Source organism: Rissa tridactyla, chromosome 12 (assembly GCF_028500815.1).
Source record: "Rissa tridactyla isolate bRisTri1 chromosome 12, bRisTri1.patW.cur.20221130, whole genome shotgun sequence".
Taxonomy (NCBI): domain Eukaryota; kingdom Metazoa; phylum Chordata; class Aves; order Charadriiformes; family Laridae; genus Rissa; species Rissa tridactyla.
The window spans coordinates 6,478,113-6,495,677 of record NC_071477.1 but is presented as its reverse complement, the minus strand read 5'-3'; the positions used below and the strand labels follow the sequence as shown (position 1 = coordinate 6,495,677).

The 17,565-nt window shown below is 50.8% G+C and overlaps 1 protein-coding gene across 2 annotated transcripts; it reads left to right on the top strand.

The window, feature by feature from the left end:
• Positions 1-1,243: 1,243 nt before the first annotated feature.
• Positions 1,244-17,078, top strand: RBM38 (RNA binding motif protein 38). Of its 2 annotated transcripts, XR_008469010.1 has the most exons (5): positions 1,342-1,641; positions 2,298-2,421; positions 3,036-3,090; positions 15,625-16,080; positions 16,216-17,078. XR_008469010.1 is itself a non-coding variant. In XM_054218466.1 (4 exons), exons 1-4 carry the CDS (start codon positions 1,474-1,476, stop codon positions 15,923-15,925), a joined length of 648 nt encoding a protein of 215 aa, XP_054074441.1. In that variant the 5' UTR covers positions 1,244-1,473; the 3' UTR covers positions 15,926-17,078. The 2 variants fall into 2 exon arrangements, 1 of the variants encoding a protein (XP_054074441.1); XM_054218466.1 differs by having other exon boundaries at positions 1,244-1,641; positions 15,625-17,078.
• The last annotated feature ends 487 nt before the right edge of the window (positions 17,079-17,565 follow it).

The following is a 17,565-nucleotide window of genomic DNA, read 5'->3' as shown; positions in this document are numbered from 1 at the left end:
TTACCTCTGCTTTTATCACGTGGCAAAAAATCTCTCTCTGCCAAATGATAACCCTGTAGAGGTAAGATAAACCGAAGGCACAGGGGCAGTTCCTGAGGCTGATGAATTTTTAGGTGATGAAAACTGTGAATGAAAGATGTTTTCTAGGACCCCCTCCCACACCTCAGGCTCTAACCCCTGTTGGGGGGGGGGGGGGGAATAAAAGCATTGCAAGCACTCCACCACTGGAGTGTTCTCCAAGGGTGGATTTTGGGGCACCGAGTAGCTTTTCAGCTTTGGTTTTCCTGCAGTTATGAACAAAGGGTTACGTGAATTGACTATGGGGCTGCACTACAGTAACGATATTCCCAGCTTTAAATCCCAGCTTTCCCAGGTCAGATCAAAGGTAGTGGCCTTTCACAGCCTCCCTTGTAGGAGCTGCCCATCCTGAGAGGGAATAAAATGCAAAAAGGGGGACAGGGGAGAGGAACCCCATTGCTGCCCACCAGTGGAAATGGGAATAACACATCCCTGTCCCCCAGAGGCAGGATGCCCAGATAGATGTTGTCCATGTGTCCTCTGGCAAAGCAGGAAGCTTAGGAACCTGCTTAAGAAAGATACTTTTGGACCTCCGTTCCATGTTTAAACCCTTGGCTCTTCCTCCTCCTTGACTTGGTTCAAGATCATCCCTTCCTCCTGCCTTGGCTTCCTAACGCGCCTTCGCCACCCAGCGTGCCACAGAGGCTGGCAGAGTGCTCGGTGGCTTTGTCCCTGTGTCCGAACCTGCCAGCGATTAAACACTTGCAGTTGAGATTATTGTGCAACTGAAAAGAAGGAGGGGGGGGAGCGAAAAACCCCTCTTTCGAGGCGGTTTTATTTGGCGGGCTCAGTCCCCTCGCCTTAAACCTCCCCCCTCGCCTTAACCCCCTCCCCGCGCCCGCGGCGTTGTAGCCGCTCCCCGGGAGGACTCGTCGCCTGGGCCAGGCTGGGACCGTGGCTGGGGGGGGCTGGCCAAGGGGGTCCCCGTCTCCCCGGGGGGGCCGCAGGGACAAGGCGGCCGCGGGCCGAAGCAGCTCCGTGGGCAGCGCCCGCGGCCCGTCGCCGCAGGGGGCCCGGGGCCCCACCCACCCCCGCGGTTGCCCGGGACCGGGCCGCGGCGGGTGCGCGGGCGGGCGCGGTGCCGGACTACGCGCCCCGGTGGCCCCTGCGCGGCGGCGGGGCGGGGCGGGGCGGGGCGGGCGCGGCCCTACAAAGGCAGCGGCGGCGGCAGGCGGCCGCTACTCACCGGCACCGGCGGCAGGGCGCGGCGCCGCCCGCGCTCCCGGCACAAAGCGCGGCCATGAGCCGGCTGTAGGGCCCCCGGCAGCCAGCCGCCTGCTCCGCTCCCTTCGGCCGCCGCCGGGGCTCGGAGCCGGGGGTGTGCTTGTGTGTGTGTGTGGGTGTTTCTTCTCGTCGCGGGGTGGATGCCGGCGGGGTCCGGCCGCGCCCGGCACCATGCACACCGTGCAGAAGGACACCACCTTCACCAAGATCTTCGTCGGGGGGCTGCCCTACCACACCACCGACTCCTCCCTCAGGAAGTACTTCGAGGTCTTCGGGGACATCGAGGAGGCGGTGGTGATCACCGACCGGCAGACCGGCAAATCCCGGGGATACGGCTTTGTAAGTGCCGCTCTGTGTGCGTGTGTGTCCCGGCCCCGCTTCCCCACCGCCGCGGTGATGGGCGGCGGGACAGCCCCCCCGCCTCCCGACCCGACCCGACCCGGGGGAGGGGGCTGGCGGCGGTGCCCCCGGGCCGGCGGATTCCCCGGTTGCCGGATCCGGGGAGGGTGCGGGGGTCCCCGGAGAAAAGCCCCCCCGGTGCCGGATGAAAGCCCCCCCCCCCGGTGCCGGCCGAGGTCGTACCCCGCGTTTTCAGCACCGCCGGTGCCGCCGTCTGTTGTTGTTTTTTTTTGGGGTTTTGTTGTTTTTTTTTTTTTTTTTTTGGCGGGTTTCCGCGCTGCCCTCGGGCTCCGCATCCCCGGAGCTGCCGCTGCTGGGGGGGATTTTGGGGACCGGCCCCACCAACCCCCTAAAAAAGCTCCGGGGAGGAGGTGGGAAGGCGAGAGAGAACGGCTGGCGTTAGCCCAGCGGAGTCGCTTGGCGAGGGGGGAGCCCTCTCTTCTGTCATTCCCCAGGAGCCCTTCCCGTCTCGCTGGGCACGAAACAGAGTTTAGGTCCGGATTCAAAATAGAATGATAAATAAACTCTACTTAGTGCCTGTTGCTGGAGCGTTTACAAAGTGCCGTTGCTACAAACAAGGCTGTGCTTGATTCCAGGTGACCATGGCAGACAGAGCTGCGGCTGAAAGGGCGTGCAAAGACCCAAACCCCATCATCGATGGCAGGAAAGCAAATGTGAACCTGGCATATTTGGGAGCAAAACCAAGGAGTATTCAAACTGGTGAGGCATCCAGGAGATCCCGTCTCTCTCTATTAGAATAACTTGTAAGACGAGGAAACGAGTTACTCGGGATGGATTCGTCTGATCCGATGATGCGTGCTTACCCCTCACAGTGCTGGTTGTTGGCTGAGGCCACTGTTGCCCGGTTACCTCCCTTCCCTATCTATCTTCTTACTCGTACCTGTTACACCACTGTTATGCACCTAAGTTTGTATAACTGAGTTAAAGCCATTTTATTCCACGGTTAATCTATTTTCCTGTTAATCCTTTTCACTACGTCAGTATTAACAGTAAGCTCCATTTCATCATTCTGCCCTTCGGTTTAATGTCCACAGTACCCAATGTGTAAAATAACGCATTATACCCCATTGTCTCTTCAGTAACAGCACTTTCATACTGTTCTTTAATCTGAATTCCCATCTGGTCCTCGTGCATAGCGCATACGCATATTAAAATTAACTTGTTTCTAAATGGGGCTCTGAATTTGCTCACATGCATAGCAGATGAAATGCATGTACATGTGGTCCGAGGTGTAATTACCTATGTATATTACAAGATGAATATTACAATGGATGCCATTCATTAATATTGCTTTTTTCTGAACGCTTTTTTAGGTTTTACCATAGGTGTGCAGCAGCTACATCCAGCCTTCATTCAGAGACCCTTTGGGTAAGTGGGAATGTTTCTTAACAGTCTATTTGAAATCAAATTCACGAATCAACTTCCTCATTATTTAAAATGCGTGAAAAAAGCCTCAGCCGTCCAACAGTGGACAGTTTCAACAGCTGTTGTTAATGTTTGTAGTACTTTCTGGTGAAGATTTCAGAAGTTTTGTGCATTTGTCAACTTCAATATAATTCCCAAAGATCCGCCTTTATCCTCAGTAAATCTTAGTCATAATAAACCCAGCGCATTGCTTGCTGCTTTGCCAACTTCAAGAATTCAAATAAACGGAAAATAGTTTCTCTATTATAGTACTTAAGGTGTCAAAACAATTAAGCAAATTCTGTTCTCATGTTTCTTAAATAAGATCTTCTGCTTCCTCCGTGCTGTTTCCCACATAATCATGCTTAGGGTACAGTTTTATCCTAGAAAACAAATTGCATTGGAAACAAAGTCTGTTACTTAATGAAAGTAACATTAGGTCAAAAATTGATTTTGGACAGATGTTATACAAGGCTTGAATAGTCTGCAAAAGTGGGCTTTTGTCTGCTGTTTTCAATAGCTTATACCATCCCTGCTCGGTTAGAAAAGTCCTCTTTTTATACATCTAATAGGATCTGGCAGCTGCTCGGCAAAAGACAAGTGTGCTTCACGAGAACAATAGTGACTGTCATACTGCCTTCATTTAACTGTTTAATGATTGATGCAGTTCTTTTTTTTACACCGTTTCAGAAAGTGAATATTGATAGGGTTTTTTATTATTATCTTCTAAGAGCATTAAGAAAGTAGGTGCATTTTTTAAAGCTTTTGAGCGCTGCTCCGTTGTGTTTTTTGTGTGACTCTAATAAAAATAGATGGGATTTTGGCCTTTGTCAACAGAAATACTTCATCCCTTTCCTGCTCTCTGCTCATGTTTTTTTGGGGGTGGTTTTTTTGTGTGTGTGTTTTTGGTTTTTTTTTGTTTTGGTTTTTTTTTTTTTTTAAAGAAAAAAAACCTGCTAACAACAAAACAGAAACTTTCACTCCTCTGCCCTCATGGCTGCAGTTGCCAACTGCCGGGGTAATCTCATTCCAATGAGTTTATGGATGTAAGAGACTGTGTTGCCACAATAGTGCACACCCAGCGTACGTGTGTTGTGTACGGTTCAAGCATGCCGCTTTTCATAAGCGATTACGGCTCTGTTGGAAAGACTCGAAGAACATCTGTCATGAAATGGAGTCTTTTTTTTTTTTTTTTTTTTTTTTTTTTTTTTGGTGCAAGAGCCGTAGTAGTCTATGGAGACAAGATGCTGCTTTTTGATAGCTCTCCTTGCATGGGAGCTACAATAGCTTTCTTAGCCCCCAAAGCAGCGGTGCATTCGAGATGTGAACCCCAGAGGCTTTCCCAGTTGCACAGGAGTGCACAAGAGAGGCTGATGATAAAACCAGCCTGTTAGGAGTTCTTCACGCGTGCTAACAGAACAGAACAAAAGGGTGAAGCACGTTAAACTCCTCGTGTTGGCAGGAGAGCCGGCGCACGCCTGTTCCTCCCGCAGATAATCTGCTGTTCCTGCGGGTGCTGTTCCTACCCAGCAGCCGCAGCCCTGCAGCTCTGGAAAAACATAGGTTTTTTTTCTTTTTGAACAGTTTGCTTTTGGTTTCGGTGTACAGAGGAGTGTGGGATCAACTGACTACGTGTTCCTTGTGATCTAGACAGTTACTGTTCCAGTTCTTAGGCATTGGTTTCATCATTAAACCAGCAGAGCTGCAGTTAGCACATACAGCAGAGAGTACTATAAATTATTTATCGGTTGCCAAGAGACAGGAACCAGGAGAGTGGAGGGGTGGAGGAAGGGGATTATATATCATTATTTGCAAGCATCAGTAAACAAGAATTTCATTGCACTCAGTCATTGCTGGAGCAGAATCACTGTAAATGTGAGTTTGGCAAAATGTGGAGCCATTTACCTGAGCACCACGGCTGGGGCTGCTCTGTGGCTTCCGAGCAAAGCATCAGGTGCTCAGTCAAGCAACCGAGCTCGGCTGCCGGTTCCCTCTTGGGGACCCGGTTGGTCTCGTCAGTAGACCAACAAAATTAAGAGCCTGACAGGCTCCCCTCTTGCATCTCCTTGGCCTTCTGTGGGATTTGAGGATAGACGAGGAGTTTATCGGGGTCTGTCTGTCTTTGGAAGCTTCACCGAGTTGCCGTTGTCCATTTGCTCTGCACGGCATGGAGCGGATCCTGACCTGCCCCGAGTGAAGCTCAGTGGCTCGCCTGTGCTGCCCTGGAGTGGGACGTCGCGGGGTTCTCCCTCCTGCAGTTCCTGCCGCTGCAAAGTGTTTGTGCCCAGGGGTTGGCAGGTGCTTTCCAAAAGATGATTGTTACGGGATGCGGGCTATGAGGTGCCCAAGCTGGACTTGGCGAGGAAGAAATGAATGAACAACCCGCTAACTGCTAGGCAGTTAAATAAGTGCAAGCCAATCGGTCGTGTTCCAGCTATCAAGCCACAAAATGTGGGTTTTGGTGAAACTTGAAATGAATGGAAACTATGAAAATCACCCAAACATCAGCGAGGATTATTTATAAACTGAAGGTTCCCCCTCCCCACTACCAGGCACCCAAATGCAGCTGTAAATATTGCTTGGGGTATGCGGAACAGAAAGAGAAACCACGAGGAGCCTCTGTCCTTCCTCCCACTGTCCTGGCAGGGCAGGCACTTGCATGGCAGACAGCGCGGAGTCGGTAGTAAATCCTGTTTGGGAGAGCAGTCTCTAGATTGTCGTAACCGGAGATCTTAACAGTAACGCGAGGCAAAGGATGCGCCTGTGTCAGGGTGACTCGGAGATCTGGCTTCTGAGTTTGGGGAAGCAACATTAGGCCTGGGGGCTCAGCCTGGAGCTTACAGACGGTGCTTTGCTTGGAGGCAGCCTTTCCCTGCGGCTACCAGCCAGCACCGAGCTGTGCGTACATGACCAGAGAGGGGGGAGACCCTCTGTCTCCAAATGGAGCCGTCTCTGACTGCAGCGGTGTCCCTTTTTAAGAAGTTTTGAGAAACATGGAAGACTTCTTGGAAGCTGCTAGAGCAACCCTGTATAGACCCCTTGAGCAGGAGTACGTGGCAATGTGGCAGAGCTGCTTGGTGCCCCCCTCTTGGCTCCCTCCTCTGGGACTCTGGTCCTCGAGACAGGCTTGAGGCTGTGCAGGGAACGGGGATTCCCTGGTTCTTCTCTTCCCAGCCGTGCTTGCTGCTCTGGACGGAGCAGCGTATGGCAGATGCATTCCTGTGGCTGTGCCTCAGCGAAGGAGCTATCTGTGTGGGAGATCTACCAGTGCCTGAGCGAGTGACTGAGCTGTTGGAAACATCTATCTGTCTCTTGCAGCAGGATCCAGCTCTTTCCATATCTGCACATGGGATATTGCTGCTCCAGAGACCCGGCTGCTCATCTGTGTGTAGTTGGTTTTTCTGGTGGCCCCCTGACTCTGGCCCACACTTGGTCTCAGGCAGCATTGGAAACAGTTAAATCTGAGCTTGAAATTTCACGCATAGATGCTGCTGCAGTTAGGAAGTGAAGAAAGTCCCTCTTTGTGTCAGCCCACCCTCTCTTGCAGCTGTTTATCCTTAAAACTTCTCTATCGGGTTAAAAATAAAAGGAAACTAACTTTCATCGTTTCTGTGGTTATGCTTACAAAGCGGCGGGTGCTGGCCTTGCGCTGCTCAGCCTCTGTCAGCCGGCATCCCCCGTGCCCCGGCTCCCTGTGGCATCACTTACCAAAAGCTGTCCGGCTGCCGGACCCCCGCCTGCTCTGCCACGTGCTCCCGTGGGGACGGCACAGCCGGCACCTGTTGGTTATCGTGTGCCAATAACATGAAAGCTCTGAGGGGGGGATTTCCTAAGAAACATTCAAATCCATTTTCCAAATGGCTTCAGCTGCTAGTTCTCAGGCATGGTTACTGCTCTTCAGACCAAATGTTTGCCAGTCAGAAAGAACTCCTTTTTTAAATTTTTTTTTCTTTTTTCTTTTTTTTTTTTTTAAGAGTAGGCATGTATTTATAAGCAGATCAGATGGCTTTGCGAATTTTCATGAACACCTCCTTCAAGGTGGCAAATGCTGGCGTCAGTCCCAAGGCCTTGCTATACAATTTGTTTTGCTTTTGGGCGTGATTTGCTCATGTCCTGTGTCCAGTATAGGCCTGTAGAAAAGGAGAGCGCAGTCTGATACACTGGCCTTACACTTGACTACGTCAATGTTGTGCCAAGCTCACGGCAGCAGTAGACCTTTTGCAGGGAACGGAGTCTGGATGGAGGGTGCCATGTGCCGTTCCAGTGCAGCCAGGGCACGGACCTGGGCGTGATGAGAGCCAGGCTGAGCTGTCTCTAGCTTTGTCTTTACAGCACACGATTGGAGTTGTTGACGTCTTCTCTGTGTGATTCCATTGCCTTCAGTGGATTTGCTCTTCATCCTTACCAGCGCGAGAGCAGCCGCCTTGGCAGCAGAGACCTCGGTCCCTTTCCCTTATTGCAGGAGTTGGGGAGGGGCAGATGCAAAGTTCTCCTGTTCGGATCTGGCTGGTGCTGCTTAGTCCCAGTGTGGCGGATTCATGCACGCGCCGGGATTTTCAGAGGAGTCCAGCTTGTACTTGATCTCATCTTTCCTTTGCGCAGCTGTTGGCGTACTGGTCCCTAACTCCGTAGTATTAAATACGTGCCCAGTAATTCGAATGATAAATGCAGCTCTGACCGGCCTGAGGACACCAGAGAGGGAACTAGACAGTTGTTGTGCTGATAATTTGGTAGCAAGGACACCGGGTCACTTCTAAATATTACTTACATGAAGAACTTGTTCCCCACAGATGGGAGCAAGCTACATACCGAAGCTAAATATACTCTATGATCACAAAAGATGAAAAGTCGTGGACCTCTAGAGTTAAACTGAGTCTCCTATTTCTCGGTCTCTAAATCCTGTAAATAGGATCGTGCTGTCCCCTGCCATTTCCCTGTGGCCAGCTTTGAGCGTTTCAGCTCTCCTGTGCCATGGCTGAGCTGCCGCCGGCTCTGCTCCGGGGAGAGTCGTGCCGGGAGCAGGCTCGCTGCTCCCCTGGGGTCCCACCTTGTGGGAAGATGCTGTAGATCAACAGAAGCACAACTGGCAGCAGACATCCCTGAAACTCTTAAAATGGAATTTCTTTCTTGGTGTAGAAATCACTTGTTTTATCAGTGTAGGTTTTCTTTTCTCAAAAAGAGATATTTCGTTGCTTCTTCCATAACTAAAGCATTGTACTTCAAAATACTTCATCTATCCAAGAAAGAGGTTTTGATAAATTGAATGTGCAGATGCTTTTAATTAAAAGTCAGTCAAAGGGATTATGTGTAAAGAAAGTCAGTCCATTAAAAAACGGAACCAGTTTAAAGTAGTCAGTTTAATATATATTATGCCAAAACTTGTCAGGCACTTGAGAAGACTTTAGATATGTTTCTGCAGCCTTTGGTTTTCCCCAAATTGCAGAAGAAAATTGGAAAGCTTAGTTCAAGGCAGAATTCCTGGGGCTTCCTGGGTTAATCTGTTAGAGCCTCTGGTTTTGCTCCTGTGTGGACAGGGTGACTCCAGCATCCTCCTGGGCTTCTCACACCGACGCTGAAGGACTCGGGCTCCTGTAGTGCGCTGGTGTGAAGCATTTTCTGTTTCTTCTGTCAGTTCGTTTCTGGTTTGGCTGTGCTGATAACTCGAGAGGGGAGGGGTTTTTCCTTCTCTGGGTAGCTGACTGGTTGCGGATAAACTTCCATGTGGCTTTTTCCTTGGTGCCAGATGGCTCTTGTTTCAGGCAGATGTTATCTCCTGCTACCTGAGTATTTTTCAGCCTGCTTCTCCAAAACTATTCTTGGTCTGGCTCAACATGCCTTTGTTTGGGACTATTTTTTTTTTTTTCTTTTTCCTTAGGGTGTGGGGGAAGCAAGATGCAGAGGATAAAGCTGTAAATTGTTGAGCCCAGTGAACTCGTGGTGGAGCTCAGCATGTTGATCTCAGACTCTTGGTTAAGCTGAGAAAAGGGATTACATCTTTATGAGAAGATATACTCTTGTCTTTGGTCTGCAACCTCTTTTTTTTTTTCTATTTCTTTTGATTTTTTTTTTTAGCTGCTATTTTTTTTTGATTTTTTTATAGCTGCACCAGCTATAGGGGAAGTTGTAGGTGGCATTTCTTTTTACTTGTTTCTGTGGGATCCACCTTCCTCCACTATGGGCCATTAGTCCATTGCATCATGAAGTCAAGATGTGCTAACGCTGCAAAATGGGGACATGGCTGGTCTATGGTAGGTTCTCAGCTACTGCGGTGCCTCCTGTTCCTTAAATTTTCTCTCTTCTGCCAAAATGAAAATAAATTGAAATCATGGGTTGCTCTCGTACTCTCAGTTGGCATTTGTATTTCTCGAGCAATGGTTTTGGTAGGCTCAGCAACCAGCAGGCATTTTTACTGAATCCTGTAATACAATCACTTTTTCTCTTGTACTGATTCCAGCCTGGGACAGTCTGTTGTGGCTGGTTGTTCCTTGGTGATCGCCACCAGTGTGTGGTGATGTCTGGTCCCAAGAAGGAAGCAGGAAACCTATTTTTTTACCTGTTAACGCAGGCTGCTGTGTAAATCTTCCCAGAGGGCCGGAGGAGGATGAGTAGAAGACAGACAGGCAAATTAGTTACAAGATGAGCAGAAATAGAGTTGGTTGGTTTACTATTTTGGGTTTGAGTCCTATTGTAGTAGGTGAGGATAAATACTGTACTGTGGAGCTGTAGAGTTCATCCTTGCCATACTTTGAGCTGGCTGATGAGGCAGAAGCCATTGACATTTCAATGCATGTTTAAATCAGCTTTAGTAGGGACATTTTGGGATTCAGAGGTTTGTCATGTCAGTGGTTGAAGCCCAGCCCATGTCAGTGAAAGCTGATGGATACTGGAGTGGTTTTGGGCACGATGAATGTCCTGATCTGGTCGGAATTGTTGGTGGAAAACTTCATGAGTTCTCCTCCTGGAGCAAGAGTCCTTGTTGGCAGGCAGGGACTGACCTGGCCATGCTCCGGCCTGTAGCCCCTCCTCATCGTGTCTGGATTTGAGAACAGGGACTGATTTCTCATGTATCTACAGCCTTTCATTGTGGCTGGAGCCCGTATGATATGTGTTGCCAAGCCTACCACCGCTGCACAAAGGTTTACTTAAAGTGGCTCCACGAGGTGAGTGCTTGCTGGCTTGGGAGTGTCCTTCAGGAATGATGTTCTTGGGGCATGAGTTACAGCAGGATGTGTCTGTGCATCACCGGCACCGAGGTGGTGTTGCGGCACTGCTAATGCAAGTGTAGAGCTCCTGGAGTGCTGTTGCTTTCCTTGGGGTTGCTGGGGTGTGCCCAGTCTTACACTCATGAACCCACTTCAAAATACATCTTCAAATCTGTCATCCAGGCTGTGGCTGGAGGTGTTACTTCACCAGAGGTAGTTGTCATGTTGCTGTCATGGTCAGCTGTGTCATGGTTCTGCAGTACCACCTACCAACCGAAGCCTTCACCGCCTGCCATCACGTGTTGTGGCAGCGTGGGTGTCCCTGTAGCAGCTAACGGGTCAACTCTAGTGGAAATGGAGGCTAAATTCCTGGGGTCAAATGCCAGAATTTGTGCCTTCACTGGCAGACACAAAGGGCTCTGTTTCTTTTATTCTTGAAGGAATAAAAGGCTGGTCGTGGCGGTGGCATTTGTGTGCTGATCTCTGTGAGGCTGCCAAGAGCCCTGTCCCCCTCCTTGTTTCCCAAGTGTTTGTGTGATGCCGTGTCCCTCTTGGCAGAGGGTTGCAGTTGTCTCCCACCTCTCCAGAAGCAGCAAAAGCAGCTCCTGGTGTGGCTGGCAGAGCTCGAGGAGGTCGGGAGATCCTGCCATGCTGCTCTCCCAGACCCACGTAGCTTGCAGGAGCTGCTCATGGATCATGCGTAGGAAGTCCTGCAGGATGGAGGAGAGCTGAAAAGGTGCAGCTAAAACACATTTTAGGTGTAAACCTGACCTAAAATAATCAAGTATCTAAAAAGTATCTGTGCGATGAGCTCTGCCAGATAGAGCTGCTGACGGGGGAGAGGGCTTCGTTAGCTCATTCCTCTCCCTTGCCATTTGGGAAGGGGTGAGGGACACGTGGCCTTCTTACTTCTCCCTTCCCCCTGGCTGCCCTTGGGGCTGCCGCTGCCTGCCCTGCAGCTCTCCCCCGGCAGCCCTGCCGCTGTGGTGGGGACAACTGGGTGACGGCAGGTTTTAAAAAGTCCGCTCTTTCAGCAGGCAGCACCTCCTGGGAGCCGAGGGCGCTGGCCTCACCTGATGCCTTTGAATATCTCCACCCAGGACCGCACCAAAACCGGGCTGCTTTTGTTCTGCCCTTCGCATTTTGCACAGCAAAAGCAGAAGCCGAGTCGGCGTCTCCTCTGCCAACGGCTCCGTAACCATCTCTTTTGTTCTGTGTCTTGCAATTTTTGGCTGCCAGGGTAGCGTGGCGTCGTGCCACGTAGTTAGGAACGTGGGCTAATGTGGCAGTCCTGCACCGCGACGGTCCTCCCGAGTCCCTCCTGTGGCCACCGCTGGCTCTAGACTTAGGTTTGAACATGCTCGTTGCGTTTTTGTGGACTTTGCCTGTGATTAATCGTAATGCCATAAGCATCTCGTGTCTGCTGTTCACAGGATGACTTTGGTGTGTGGTGCCGATGGCTGATCACTTGGTTGATGTTTTATAATCGCATTGTGTGGACCGTAGATGAAGTTCTCTTCTGGCTGTCAGGGCCTATCCCAGAGGACAGAGGAACGCTGCGGGGAGGAAGGGAAAGGCATCTTAAAACACAGATGTGACTCATTCTGTAGAAATTCAGATTAGAGTTTGTTGATTCCTAGAAAAAGAACTCCAAAAGAGCTGCTTTTTTCCTGGGGAAAAAAATATGGAGGGGGGCGGAATATTTTAAGACCTTCTGTGGATGCTAAATGTAGCCAACAGAGAACTTCATCGTACTGCACTGGTGGTGTGGGGTTTTTTGTAGCTGCAAGACATCACAGTGACCTTACCTTGTGTTGTGTGTTTTGTTTTGATCAATGAGTTGCCATCTGTCTGCCTAGTTCAGACGTCCAAACTGCATAATGTCTTGATTGAAATTTCTAGCTAAATTATTAAAAGCCCGCAGACCAAAAGAACCTTCCTTTTTACATAGAAGCGGATTCTGGAGTTGCTGAGTGTGATTTTTCTAGTGCAGTAAACTATGGTGTGTGGTATGCATTGGGCTGGGATGTATTTCTGGAAACGGAGTACAGAAATACTTATTGTCTTCTTAGCTAATGGTGCTTTTTATTCAAAGTAGCATTGAAGAGCTGGAATTTTTCCTTGCTGAGCAAAACAGTAGTGCAGGATGTCGCGGATTTGCTGTCTCTCCGGAGCACGCCGTGGGAGCTGCAATGGAGGAGCTGTGTAGGTGAAAGCAAAGCCGACACGCAGAGTTTCTCGGGGATGAGTTGTGAGCATGCGCTCGCCCTGATGGCCCCGCATGTGGCCACGTCCTCCCCATGGGGTGTGCCGGCTCCGCAGAGCAGTTGGGTGGCGACAGGGGACACCGGGGGGTGACCGGCGGAGCCGCTCAGACGAGGTGGTGCCCAGGCTGGGTTGCTTGGAGGCTCTCGGACCATCCTCCTGGTCATTCTGCAGGCACAGGCTGGATGCCTGTGTGCTGAAAAAATGCATGCCCCCCACCCCCCGCCTCTGATCCTGCTGGTGGGGTGTTTTTTTAGTGAGTCCCGAGCGTGAGGATTGTGCATTTGCTTTTTTGTTGCATTTGTGGAGTGGTTTTAACTTTATCAAGCCCTCAAGCAGCAGGAAGCCCGGTGGTGGGACACATGCAGGGAGAAGTGACAGGCAGCCAGAGCATCCCTCGCCAGTCTGGGATGCAGGCTCTTGTCCGAGCTGCCAATGTACGAGTGGGCAGAGCAAGAGGCATGCGCGGGGCCGGCTCTTCTCGCCCCCAAGGGTTGCCTGGGCCAGTGCCTGGTCTGCACAGGCTGTCTCCAGACCCTGGCAGGCCAAGAGAGCAGTATCACACCTCTGCATTATTTAAAACGAAACAAAACAAACCCCCAGTGACAAGGAACCTCTGGGTTGGGACTAGGCCCAGCTCCTCAGAAGATGCGAGTGCGAGTTCAGCCCTTGGTCCAAGCTGGTCCATAAGCTCTAGCTCCGACTCAGCCGAGCGGCGTCAGTTTAGGTCAGAGCTAACCAAAAGTGATTCAGTGAATTTCTGCTGCCTTGTCTCATTCTTGTTAGTCACAGGGTGATTTTGGGTATGGTACATTTATGGACTGAAGGGCTGTGACGTCCCTCTCTCCGCACCACACTAGGGGTGGCTCTGGCCTCTGGAGGTGGTCTTGCACTTAATCAGCCAAAGGTTGAGATGCTGCCCCCCACCACCCATCCTCCTCCCTGGTGCTGCACCTCTGGGGGTGGCCTTGTTCTATCTAAGGACCCTGGTTTTGGAGGCAGTGTTGCTGGGCGGGGGGAGGAGAACATCATTCTCTCATCATGCAAATTGCCTCAAGAAAAAGCAAAGTGCATATGTGAGTGGGAAAACGAGAGAAAACTCGGTTCAGATGAGCACTTGTTTGTGAGAAGCCTTTCTCCTGCCTGAAGACTGGGTTAAACCATCCTGTGCTGGTTGTGAAGCAAATAGGAACAGCCCCGTAACTGCTGGATAGGGGGGACCACTAGCTCCAGGTGGTCCGCAGTATGTGGTAGCTGAGACCTAGAATGGACACTCGGGTGGAACGAGGGCAGCCACGAGCCATCCACAGAAGTTCCCAGTCTCTGGCTGCGGGTCCCCATGAAGCACCAGAGCACTGGGTCCCGCAGCGTGGTGAGTCTGCTGGGGCTTCCAACCTGGAGGTCAGATGGATGAACGGGCAAGATATCCTCTTCCCGAGCAGCTGAGCTCGGCCTTAGAGAGCAATTCAGGCACGTATAAGCCTGCGGCTTGTGAAAAGCCTGTGGGAGGCTTTTAAAAGTGGTTGTGTTTAAAAATGTGCTGTCACACACAGCCACACAAAAATCCCCAAAATATTTGAATCTGCACAAGCTCTTTGCGGAGTTTTACCTTGGGTTTTTTTTTTTTGGTTTGTTTGCCAAAACAAGTTGGACTTGGGGGCAGGGTGGAAGGAGCTCTCTGGAGTGGCTTTTGGTTCGTGCTGTTGCCTTACGTGGTTCAGCAACAGCCGGCCAAAAGGGACCTTCTCCACAGCGCGTGCTTCTTGGTGCATGTGTCTCTGATCTTCCAGCGGTCACGTGCCGTTGGCTGGTGGCAGTCTGCACACCCCAGTTTCTTAAACTAGCCCCCGATCGTCAAGCCTGTGCATGATGGAGCTCTGCTGCTGAGGGCTGGGCGGGCAGATGCTGGTTGCCCATTTTTCTCTGGCCTGTGGCAGTTCGTGTGGATGGACCTAAACCTTCAGGTTTCTGCAGTTTTTGCTCTTGTTTGAGGCCTGACTTCTTGTGGGCCCTTTGGAAAACACAGCCCTTTCATTTTGCTGCTTTTTGTTTTTTGTTTTCCTTTGTTCCTCATTAATAGTTTTTAGCAAATGCGTGGGCAATCCTGCATTAACCATCTCCAGGATCTTTCAAGTCTGTGGACTTTAATTGACTGTGGTGGTGTTAAATTCCTCTCAGCAGCATGGCAACCCCAGGGCAGGGGCTGGTGAAAAGCAACGCTTTAGGACCGGCATCGCGAGGGCAGAGGCAATGCCGGGGGTCGGCTGGCCACGGGGCTCGTGGGCACATGGGCATTGCCCCTGGGCCGGGGGCTGCTGGCACGGTCGCTGCTGAGGAGTGTTACTTGGAGGAACAAAACCAGAATTAATATCTTGTGTTTTACTCCAAACACCCTGTAGCATTGCCCTAAACATCCAGTGTTATGGAAACACTGGCTTAAATGTGTAGTAACTGGTAACAGCTCACAAGCTGGAAGGGCCTTGGCTAAGCCTGGGGACAGTGGTCTTCCCTGGTGGGACGCTACCCTGATGGGATGAGTGGAGGAGGGACCTGGTGTCCCCAGTGCCGGGAGGATGCGGGTCCTCGGGAGCCTCTGCCAGGGTTTGGGTGATGGTGGGACTGTGGACCTGGAGGATACAGGACACGGCGAGACTGCCAGCGCTGGCAGGGACAGGCGGGGCACGTGGGGGTCAGGGAGATAACGGCGAGCCAGTCGGGCAGGGGCTGTGTGGCAGCCATTCAGGGAGGTTATTTTGGGGACCAACAGCCTGGATAGTGGGAGATACAAGACATGGAGACCATGGTGTGTGTCTGTTCTTGCAGTCCATGCGTCACCTTGCACTGCTTCCGCCCTTGGGCTCTAGGAGTGTTTTGCTGTTCATTCCCTCCACCCCGAGCAGCACCCTGCCTCAAGGGCAGCACTGGGGGCAGCACCGTGGCTGATGCAGATGAATTTGGGGGGGGGAGGAGGGCGATACGCAGGCTGGAGGAAGCCCAGCCCCTCGCTGACTCTCGCCCTTTGTCTCCACAGACTCACGCCCCACTATGTTTACCCCCAAGCCATCATCCAGCCCAGCGTGGTCATCCCTACCCCTGTGCAGTCCATCACGTCTCCCTACATCGACTACACCGCCGCCAGCCAAGCCTATTCCCAGTACACCACAGCTGCCTACGATCAGTACCCCTACGCTGCCTCTCCTGCTGCCGGCTTCGTGGGATACGGCTACACGGGCGCCGTCCAGCCGCCCATCACCGCCAGCAACCCCGCGGCGCCCGCCACCGCTTTCGTGCAGTACCAGCCCCAACAGCTGCAGCCCGACCGCATGCAGTGAGGGCCCTGCCTGCGCCGCCTAGGACAATCTTTTACACTTGGAAGGATACGACTAGGACAACAGAAGCAACGACAAAAAAAAAAATCCCAATAAAAGAAAAAAACCAAACCCAACAACAAAAAAAATCGCGCCTCCCCTTTATCCCCTTTACATAGGTGCATATCAATACCTAAGCTATTTATAGTGTTAAGGGCGGACCCAAACCCTTGCAGTCTGACTGTGCTCATGAAAATGGACTTCTGGTAAGTTGTTTGTTTTTTTTTTTTGTTGTTTTTTTTCAATCTGGACAGATACTGTCTTGAAGATGTTCTAGAAGTGACTGAAATGTTTCACGGGAAAACTACAGATTCTTGCACACATTGCGGTCTGCTTCCATCACCCGTCGGTCGTCTTTCCGACCCTCCCCCGTCAGCCCTCCCCTCCTCATCAAACCTGCAGTCCTCTTAATTACTGTTGAGGTACAGAGGTACTCGGAGAACATGGAAAAAAGCAATCTTATTTTTTGGTTGTACAAAAACTTTGTAATACTCAGAGATGCCTTACAGAAAAAAAAAAAAAGAAAAAGAAAAACTATTTTTTAATATTTATTGCGATTTTATTCGCATGAGCTGTGAATTGCAGACAGAAGAATAGTAGTAAGTATCTGCCTTGTTTAATTCTCATTTTACTAAATTATTGTATGTAGGTAAAAGTTCTTAAGTAATTGCTGAATCACTTCAACATGCAAAAGGGAATATTGGCTTGAAGGAGAGCAGAATATTCCTTTAGTCAACGCACTGTACTATTTTCTTATCGTAATTGTTACTCTGTTAAGATTATCTCAAATTTAGGTATATTTTTAAATGCAAAAAACCAACCAAGAATACCGAACATTTTTGTCTACTTTGGTAGATCTTTTGTTACAATGCTGCAACCTATGGAGACATTTACAGTATTTATGTAAAAGAGATTTGGGGCTGTTGGCCAGCGAAGCTTAGGAGAATATCGTGAGTGGCGTAAAAGAGAAAAAAGGTGTTATGTCACTGAACAAATGGGTAAACGTAACCTTTTTATGCCTATAACCCAACAGCCAAATAAAGGAAGAGAACAGATGATGTAAGTTAAGTGCATTTCTACAAAGAACAGCAATAAACTATTTTAACTTTTAAAATGATTCGATACTGTATGGTAGCATGTTTGCTCGGCTGGAGTCTGGTAGGGAGTTCTTTCGGACTGGCCAGATCTGGCTATACTGGGGCTTTGCCCGTCAGCGTGGGGGGGGTGGGAGCCGTGGGAACACGCGTCCTGGGATGCAGTCGGGCCCGGCAGGAGCCCCTGCTGGCATCCGGACCCGGCACTGCGTCGCACGGGCGTTGCGTGGCCACAGCCGTCCCTCCCAGCGTGTCCCACGTGCCGTTGCTCGCTCTGCGTGGCCTGAGTCACCTGTAGCTCCTCACACCTCAGGGGTTGTGAGCTCCTGGAGTGTCACACCAGAGCTGTGTGGTCCCCAGCGCTTGTCCCCAAGCACTGGGTGCTGGCTCACGCCCAGTCTGTGCGGAGCAGAGGCTGTAAAGTGTGCCACTGGAAACCAGGACAGCTGAGATCAGATCTTACCCCAGAATCCTCAGGATATCGCTTTTGTTCTGCTATTTACTTAGGAT

What these genes read in the sequence shown, in the direction of transcription:
- RBM38 (XM_054218466.1), top strand. Translation starts at nt 1,474, where the DNA reads ATGCACACCGTGCAGAAGGACACCACCTTCACCAAGATCTTCGTCGGG. An exon ending in ACCAAGGAGTATTCAAACTG is followed by an intron (nt 2,422 to 3,035) that starts GTGAGGCATCCA and finishes ACGCTTTTTTAG; the next exon opens with GTTTTACCATAGGTGTGCAG. An exon ending in TTCATTCAGAGACCCTTTGG is followed by an intron (nt 3,091 to 15,624) that starts GTAAGTGGGAAT and finishes TTGTCTCCACAG; the next exon opens with ACTCACGCCCCACTATGTTT.